Source organism: Emiliania huxleyi, assembly GCF_000372725.1.
Source record: "Emiliania huxleyi CCMP1516 unplaced genomic scaffold EMIHUscaffold_97, whole genome shotgun sequence".
Taxonomy (NCBI): Eukaryota; Haptophyta; order Isochrysidales; family Noelaerhabdaceae; genus Emiliania; species Emiliania huxleyi.
Window position 1 is genome coordinate 412,624 of NW_005194814.1, and position 9,122 is coordinate 421,745.

Consider the following 9,122-nt stretch of genomic DNA (forward strand, 5'->3'; position numbering starts at 1 on the left):
TCTAGTCCAAATCCCGATGACCTAAAGATCGAAGGCCAAACGCTACACGCTCCGAAGCTGAATGCTGTGCCGACGGATGGCAAGGCATCGCCACGAGCGAGGGCGAGGGCGAGGCGGACACCGCCGAGAAGGCAGATTTCGGAGCCTTCCGCAGGGACCCCGATAAATTTGCCCAGGAGAAGACCCGAGATGCGAGTGACCGAGCCCGCAGACACGACTCCCGAATCGCCACGCCGTGAGGGGCTGATGGCACGTGTTGCAGCACTCGAACGAGAGAAGGCAGAGCTATTGTCACTGTGCGCCGAGCTGCAGACCCGGACGCTCAAGCTCGAGAGCGACAATAAGCAGCTGGCCGAAAAAGCTTCGTGGTTAGAGCGGAGGGTCTCCTCGGTAGACAACGCGGACCTCTGGGGGCTGAGGCAGCCACAGGAGCAGCCAAAGCCCAAGAGCAGACTGCTGTCCTTTGGGTTTGGCGGCAGCAGTAGAAGAAGGTAGCCAGTCGGACAAGCGTTCTCATTTCCTGGTATCTATTTATTTTGGACGTATCATGAACATGGACATGCACATGTCATGTGTCATGCACGTATGTGTCCCGTCATGGCGTTCACGTGACGAGCCCTTGATCACAGACCGTCGAGCTTCATCACAGAGGGGGCGCGGGGCGGGGGGGCGGACCGCGGTCATGTGTCGACCTCACTGCTCTCTATGTGTCCACCCGCCCCCTGTGCCGGCCCCCCGCGCTCTCTACAGCCTGTACACCACATCGGCCGACGCCCAAGGGCAGGTTCTGGCGGGCGTGGGCGACATGTCCACCTTACGCAAGCTTGGACGGTTGTGGGGATGGCCTGCACACCCGCACCCGGAGGGCTCTTGGTGTTGGTCCTGGCGCCGCCGGCGCCGCCGCAAGTAGATTCCGGCCAGGAGTAGCGCACAGCTGACAACACATCCAGCGATTCCGGCAACGAGGGCGATGCTGCCTCCGCCCTCTGGTGGCGGCGGTGGCGGTGGGAGCGATGGTGGCGGCGGGAGCCATGGCGGTGGCGGCGGAGGCGGGTGGGGCGGAGGCGACGGAGGCGGAGGCGATGGGAGTGGCGGCTTGGGCGGCGGCGGATTTGGCGCCAGGTCGGGCGGGTGCGGCGGCGGCGAGGGTGGCGAGGGTGGTGGTGGAGATGGCGGCGGTGGCGATGGCGACGGCGGAGGAAGAGGCTCGGGGGAGGGTGGCGGCAACGGTGGAGGCGGTTGAGGTGACGGCGGTGGTGGACGTGGCACCGGTGGCCGGGGTGGCGGGGACGATGGTGACGGTGCGTTGCATAGCTCGGCGACATCAGTGGCGGCGGTGTCGCCGGCAGCGATGGCAATGGTGGCGGTGTGAGCAGTGATCGCACACGCGCGGATAACGTGACTCGAGGCTACCCTCGCCTCTTGAGTCGCTCGGAGCGAAGCCTCCAGCCGCGTGCCGCGATAATGATCGGCGGAAGTCAAAAGTCGGATGTGCACCTGTGTAACAACGCCCAGCTATCTCGCATCTCCCACCTGTCTCGCGTGTGAAGTGAGTTTGTCGGGCGGTGCGAGCGAGCCTGCACGTGATGGCGCTGGTCATCGGGGAGGTCGGCGTCGTACCCCGAATCGTCCCGCAGAGAGACCCACGCCTCGCTGTTTGGGTAGTCCGCGTAGCACGAACGGCACAAGAAGCGGACCGCGGAGAGCACCGATGGCGCCGGCGGCTGGCCGACCGCATGGATGATGTACCGCTCGGCACCCTCGGGCTCAGCGAAGGCGACGTGGTCCGCGGTGATCCAGCCGAGCTGGAAACGGTTGACCACATTGAACCTGGCGCGACCGGCGGCGGCGAGGAGTGCTACGGGGCTGACAGGTGTGGTGTGAAAGGGCCCTTTTCACACCCAGCTGTGGCTTCTCTGTGGGCGGGGCGTCGCACGCTTTCCAGTGGCGGTTCTGGCCCATGACGGAGGTCGTGTCGCCGTAAGAATTGGCCGGGATGCCCGCATGGTAGAGCCCGAGGTTGTGCCCGAGCTCATGCACCCGCGTCATCGGTTGAGCGTCGCGTATCACTGTGAAGCACCGGCCGTGGCTGTCTTCTCTGCCTGGCGGCGCACAGCCCACGTTGCCGATGCCTCCCCAGTTGCAGGAGCCAAATTCGCGGGGGACAAAGTACTCTCTATGCGTGAACAAGTTCGGGTCGATCCCCAGCTGCGACTTTGCCAAATCATTGGCGCGATTAAGCTCCGGAATCACGACCGCTTGGTAGTTACAGCCCAAGCTCTCCTCCGGGGTATGGTTGCCCATCATCACGGTGACGGCCATCACCGACGCGGCCTGGTCCAGCGAGGTGGCACCATACGAGGAGAAGTTGAGGGCGTCGTTCACCCAGCCAGTCACCGTTCCCGAAACCTTGACGCCGCCAGCAGTGCCCCACATTCCATTGTCAGCGCACTCGTTGTGGCAGTAGTCTGGTGCCGCATCGGTGTACACAAGGCGGAGCGTCACGACCGTTCGTGCCATGGCGGCCCCGAGAGAAGTGTCCACGAGCGCGCGTGCACTCCTCGGCGCCATGGCGCCGGCAGTTCGAGCGATCTCTGCCTGAGGCAATGCCCTTGCCACAGGGCCGCCACGCCTGCCCGAGCCGAGGGCTGAAGCGGCGGCGATGGGGTCGAGGGCGGGAGCGCTCACGTTCAGGGTGACTGGGTGGTCAGCAGGGGCGCCGGAGAAGCACGGGCTGTCCGCGGAGACGTAATGCACTCCTCTGTCTCTTGTGGAGCAGACACCGTAAGCGAGCTGAGCGTGCGAGGCGCCCCAGTAATCTTCCGTGAGGAGCTCAAGGCGCTCGCACTCGAGCAGCATGCCTTGCGGCTGGGCGGCCAAATAGGTCTGGCGGCAAAAGGCAGGCTGGCAGCGTTCGAGGTCGCCTGAGGGTCGGGCGGATCCAGGACGGGCGGTGAAACGCGTGTCACAACGCGCGAAAAGCCGAAAGCCGCAAATGCCCGCTGTCTGCCGAAAGCTGGTGTTCGTTTGGTGAAACCCGGCGACTCGACGGGTCGGCGGAACCCTGTACGAGTGAGAGTATATGTGTAGGGGGGAGGGAGAGAGAGAGAGAGGGAGAGAGAGAGAGAGAGAGAGAGAGAGAGAGAGAGAGAGAGAGAGAGAGAGAGAGGGAGAGAGAGAGAGAGAGAGAGAGAGAGGGGGGGGGGGGGGGGAGAGAGAGGGTGAACCTTCTTTTTTTCTATCTACCAGGCACATGTAGGATTGAGAGCAGCCTCGCTCTCAATCCTAGAAGTCGAAGGACTGTGAGCAGCACTCCTAAAGTTCTAGGATTGTGAGCTAAGCTGCTCCGCAACACGCAACCCTAGACTTTGCTCGGATTGCGAGCGCGCGATGGTAGTAAGTAGTCGTAGGCGTCATCCACCAGGCCACAAACAGAGTTGTTTGGTATTGAAAATCTCCCCCCCAGTCACCTTCGTTCGGCCGTGCCCCCGCGAGGGGCGCGGTCGACACCAGAAGGGGGTTGTATGACGTTCTCTAGAGACGACGTAGTCGGGGACGTCCGCAATCACAATGTGGACGGACACGACGGGGCGAGGTGTGAAAGCACAGAGGCAACCAACACACACTAGGGTTCGTTCGGGAGAGAGTGCCTGACGGGCTTCGGCCCGACGTCCCAGGGCCTTCTCCGTACGAGGGGAGCACGTCTCGCGCGCGGGGGCGGCGAGCAGGGCCTCGGATTCGCGCATGATCCGGTTCCGAGTGCTCTGGGAAAGAATTACAGACTGCAAGGGAAAAGAATTTTACAACGAAACTCCCTCGCACAACACTGGGCAAGGGACTGGCGCGCACTGGGAAAAGAAAACTCGAATGCAGCTTTACCTTGCTTGTGCCGCTCTCCGTTTGCTGCCTTGCAGACGGCTCCGCTGCCGCTCGGCTTTGCTGCCTTGCTGACGGCTCCGCTGCCGTTCGGCTTTGCTGCCTTGCTGACTCCGCTGCCTTCGCTGTGCCCCCGGCTCCGCTTCCTTCGGCTGTGCCTCGCCCTTGCTGGAGAGCCTCACCATGTCCGACGCGCAAGCGAAACTCGTCCTCTACAGAAGCTACCTCGGCACCGTCCAGCGCTTCCACGACTCGAGCACTCGTGCGCTCGGCGGCTACGCCCGAGTCGTGGACGTCGTGCTGAACGGGGACGAGGTCGAGCTTCGCATCGAGACGCTGCACAGCGCGGAGCCGTCCGGCGAGTCGTGGGTCGAGGAGGAGCCGGACGAGTGCGCGGCTCACTTGTGCGAGTCCGCCGCCTCGGACATTGCCGCCGCCATTCTTCCCGACGCCGCAGCCAGCACGGCCGCGCCCGCCGGCGTCCTGTCCACAGTCCTCGCCGTCCTGGGGCAGCCTGCGACCATCCTGGGGCAGCCTGCGAGCACTGTCATGTCGGCGTCCTTCGTGCTCAAGGCGGGTCTCCGCCGCCTGGGCGAGTCGCTCGCACGCTCCGCAAGAGAGGAGGGAGGGCGCGCCGCCATGTTGCGGATAAAGGAACGAGCGCAGCGGCGAGGGGCCGAAGAGGCATGGCGCGTGAGGGCGAAATATAAGCCGGGGGATCCCGACGGGATCGATGGCGCAGACCGGGCGCGGGCCAAGGCAGAGGAGGCGGCGCAAAAGGAGCTGGCCGCCAGCATCGCACGGATCGGGCTGTTTGCCGACACGACCGCCGCTGCGGCCCTGCTCAAGCCGGTGTCTCAGGTGCTCTCCCGCGGCCTCGACGCATCGGCCGTGCCGCGGGTGCTGGAGACTCTGCGCCGGCGGCTGGCGGCGGCGTGGCACGCGAGCGAGAGCAGCCTGATCTCTCGGCTGACCTCGATCGAGACCACCACCGCCTCGCTCGACGAGGCGCTCGCCGCGCCGTGGAGCGATGGCCGCGCAGCGCTCACTCGCCTCCGCGATGCGCTGGCGAGGCTGCTTCAACGGGACGTTGACAGCGAGTGGCAGGCGGCTTGCGACGAGGCGCTCGAGGAGTGCAGGGATCTGGCCACGAGCGAGCCGCGCCAGATCGACGGCCGCCTCCGCGCTCTCGAGGAGAGGCTGCTCTCGCTGGCGCGGGAGGCATGCGCTCTCCTGCCGGAATGGAAGCGGCTGCGCGCTGAGGAAAGGACTCGCGAAAACTTTCGTGCGCTTCGCACCGACGTCGCAGCGCACACGCGCATCGCCGACGGGGACGTCGAGGAGGCTGCGGCGCAGCTCGTTGCCGAGGTGCGAGCCGCCGTGCGAGCCGTGCCGGAGTTGTACGAGCAGGCCATGGACGCCGCCATCGACGAGGTCAAGCAGAATCCGGCGCACGCATCGTACTCTCGGAATCTCAGCCAGCTCGTGCGAGAGAAGGCGGGTATCCTGAAAAAGTGCAAGGAAGCGCGAGACGAGTTGGCGGAGGCGGCGGTCGAGACGGCAAAAGCGAGGCTCGCCGTGTGGCGGGAAGAGGCGATCGCAGCCGTGTCGGCCGTGCAGCGCACCGCAAGAGAGGGTCAAGCAGGCGGCGGCGGCGCGAGCAGCGACGAGCTCCGCCGTGCGCTGAGGCAGCTCCCCTCCGGGGCCGAGGGCAGTCTCGTCCAGGCTCTGATTGCGTCGGCGGGGGATGACGCGGCAGCAAGCGTCTCGAAGCTCGTCGAGCGCCGCGTGGATGACCTGCTCGCCTCCTTCGGCGACGCGCTGTGCAAAGGCGGGCGGCACACGTGCGTGCTCTGTGGAGACGCGGGCGCAGCTCTCGGCAAGGCGAGCGTTTCCCACTTCCCCGCGGGCTTTTGTGGCTGGGCTTCAGGCGTCTGCGATGCGCAAGCATGCGAGTGCTGGGGCAAGGGGAAGCAGCGGGCCGTGAAGCTTGGCGACGTTGCGCTGCAGCCGCTCCCAGCTTTCCAGTTTCTCGGCTTGCGGGAGGACGCCTCTGCGGCTGCGGTGTCGAAGAGCTTGCGCTCGGCGATGCGACAGCATCACGCGGATCGTGCGGGCGGCACGGCGGCTGGCTGGGCTGCGTGTGAGGAGGTCGGCCGCTGCCTCCGCCAGGACGCGGCCCGCAGCGCGTACTTGGAAGGTCGCGGCCATGAGTACTTCGTGAAGCACTACGGCGACGACCCGGCGGAGCAGCTGGCGAAGATTAAAAAAGAGCATGAGTCTGCGCTGACGGAGCACCGCGCCCGGTTGGCGGGAGCCAATCGGGCGCAACAGTCGAGCTCGATACGACCGGAGGGGCCGCGCAGGATTGAGGACAAGACGCTCCTGCCTACCCGGCTGCCAAAGACGAGCGCGAGGCAGTACTCCATCGAACATGAGGAATGGGTGGACGGCAAAAACTTCCCCAGCGTGCGGACGCGTGTCGATTGGGCGTCTCGGCTCACCGACAGCATGCTGGAAAAGGGCTGCTACTACGAGCTGGAGGTGGCCTCGGTCCTCGGCCCTCGGTCCGCTTCGCCGCCGGACTCGTCATACGTAAGGCGATACAAGGGGCTGCAGACTCACTTCGAGTTGAGCCTCTGCGACGAGAGTGCCGCCCCTCGGACATTTCACCTTCGCGTGCGTGCTCGTGCGGCGGATGGGTCCTTCGCATCAGAATGGTCTGAGCCGCAGTCGGTGGTTGTGAGTGAGCTCGATCAGCTGCGCGATTGGGCGTCTGAGGAGATGCTCAAGCAGCTCAAGAGCCTCGCCAAGCGCGCTACCGACGCGCAGGCGGCGTTTAAGCAGCAGCACTTTTCCTTCCCGTTCGCCAGGCTCGTCGACGACTTGCAGGCAGCTGTGCTTGAGGCCAACGCGGACAACTTCCAGGGAAGCAGCGTGCTACTGCCGGGCCGCTTGCTGAAGAAGAAAAGACGTTTGTGCATGGTCTACACGCGCGACATATCCGCCGAGTGGCACGCGCGTCTCGGCAAGGCCCTCGCTGACACACAAGAGCTTCAGCGGGCGGCGGAGGCGGAGGTCGCCGCTCAGAAAGCCGTCGCTCGGTGGGGGCATGGCTGGCGTGGCCGCGCCGACGCCCTGAAGGAGTCGGCGATTCGCCAGTACAGTGGCTGCGTGGGGGCCGGGCGCGATGACGATGGAGTGCAGGCGCTGCGCGATGCGGCTGCGGAGCTTGACGACTGGCGCACGGGGATTCGCACGGGCAGCGCGCCCGAAGACGTGAGGAGCCCCGAGATCAGGGCCGCGTGCGTGCGACCCGCCAGCTGCTCGCACGGCGCACACTCGGCCGTGCTCAACTACCTCATCAAGTGCAAGCGAGAGCTTGAGGCGCGCATCGAGACGGTAGCGGCGCGCCGTCGGCAGGAGGCGGAGCGGCAGCGCAAAGAGGAGGAGCGTCGGCGGAAGGCGGAGCGGCAGCGCGAGGCGGCAGAGAGTGCGAGGCTGCGCCTCGAGGAGCAGCAGCGCGAGGAGTCGCTCGCGGCGCTGGAGAGATCGCGCAGCAAGGCGGCGAGGCGCGCGCCACAGGGGGGGCTGACGGCGGAGCAGACCGCGGATGGCGAGCGGCGGCGGGCCGCGGCTCTGGAGGAGATCGAGGCGATGGCGTGGCAGCCGCCAGGGCGGGTGGAACACCCAAAGGAGCCAAAGGCGGAGGCGACCAAGGTGGAGGAGCGGGCGGTGGACGCTCGCGGCAAGGGCGCGAAGCTTTGCTCGACGCACCGCGCCGTGCTCGTCGACTCCGGGCGCGCCATCGCCAGCGGTGCCGTCAGCCAGGCGGCCGTGCATGCGGCGCTCGAGGAGTACGGCCGCGTCTGGCTCATGCAGCAGATGGGGAGCAAGTGGGTGGTCACCTTCCGGGCGGCGTCGGCGGCTAGCTCGTTCATCGCCTCCGGTGCGCTCGTCGTGGAGGGGGCTCCGCGGCCCTTCAAGGCGGAGCACTTTGATGTCGTCGGCAAGAAGAACTCGGCCGACGAGGACCGGCTGCGTACCTTGCTGGTCAAGATGGAGCACCCCTCCAGGCTCGGATCGATGCAGATCGAGGACTGTCGCGAGCCGAGCGCGCCGGTTGCCGCCGGCACCAGCCTCGACTGGAGCATACGGCTCACGAACCGCGGGAGACAGCCGCGGACGCTGCTCTCTGTGGAGCTTCCGTACCAGCCCGCGGACGCGGCCGTCTGCTTCAGCCTCAAGGGGACGCCGCAGTCCAAGGGCAAGCCGGTGCAGCTCTCGCAGACCTTCTCCCACACGCAGGCGGTCCGCCTCGTGTCGCGGCCAGGCGCGGCAGGCGTGTTTCGCACCCGGCTCGTCTTCAACTTCTCGACGTGCGTGCTCGAGCACGAGGTGGCGGTGGAGGTGGGCGACGCCGCGCCTCCGCGTTCGCTCGCCGCGACGGCGGCGGCGGCGGCGGAGGCCCGGCCGCTCCCCGAGGAGGCGAGGGGTGCGCCTTCTTCTGCGGCCGCCGCCACCGCGCCTGTCCCTGTGTCTGAACCTGTTCCTGTCGAGCCCTCGCATCCGGAGGAGCTCATCTGCCCGCTCACACACGAGCTCTTCGTGGACCCCGTGACCACGCCGTATGGGCACGCGTACGAGCGGAAGTCGATCCTCGAGCACATCCGCCTCAACGGCGGCCCGGCGGGCGCGCCCGACCCCCTCACCGGCAGGATCCTCAACGAGAGCATGCTCACCTCCTCCTTCACCCTCAGAGGGCTGGCTGACAGCCAGCGCCGGCAGCCCTCCTCCGCGCCGGCTGCGCGCCCCACGGAGGTGTCCCAGGCGCCACCCGCCGGTGCGACGGCTGCGGCGGAGCCGCCGCGCCCGCAGCCGGAAGCGGCGTCCTCTTCGGCGCCGCCCGCGCCGGCACCTGCGCAGGAGGGCTTGGTGCCAAAGGTCAAGCGCATCAAGGACGTGCTCGAGCTCGAGGCGACCCTCTCCCTGCCCGCCGCCATCCGCACGGCGAACGAACTCATGGGGCTGCCCGCCACTGGGTCGCTGGTGGCGCAGGCCACGGCGCTGCTCGAAGCGCTGGGGATCTCCTGAGACAGATCTCTGCCACTGCGCGGAGCTGATTGTCTCGTCTTCTACTGTTTTGTGTGGGTCCACGCAGGCTGGGTGCTGGGTGGGGCGTCTGTGGTCTTGCTCGTGCTGAGCTCGTGGGGGGGGGGTCAAACGATCCTAGCCGTCTTGCGTCT

General features: G+C 66.7%; 2 protein-coding genes across 2 annotated transcripts; both read left to right on the forward strand.

The window, feature by feature from the left end:
• Positions 1-189: 189 nt before the first annotated feature.
• EMIHUDRAFT_221572 (hypothetical protein) lies at positions 190-495 on the forward strand (the record flags this gene model as incomplete). The annotated part of the gene is made up of 1 exon (XM_005756489.1): positions 190-495. One exon carries the CDS (start codon positions 190-192, stop codon positions 493-495), a length of 306 nt encoding a protein of 101 aa, XP_005756546.1.
• Positions 496-5,918: 5,423 nt separating this feature from the next.
• On the forward strand, positions 5,919-9,122 carry EMIHUDRAFT_439305 (hypothetical protein). Its single transcript, XM_005756490.1, has one exon. It carries the CDS (start codon positions 5,965-5,967, stop codon positions 8,968-8,970), a length of 3,006 nt encoding a protein of 1,001 aa, XP_005756547.1. The 5' UTR covers positions 5,919-5,964; the 3' UTR covers positions 8,971-9,122.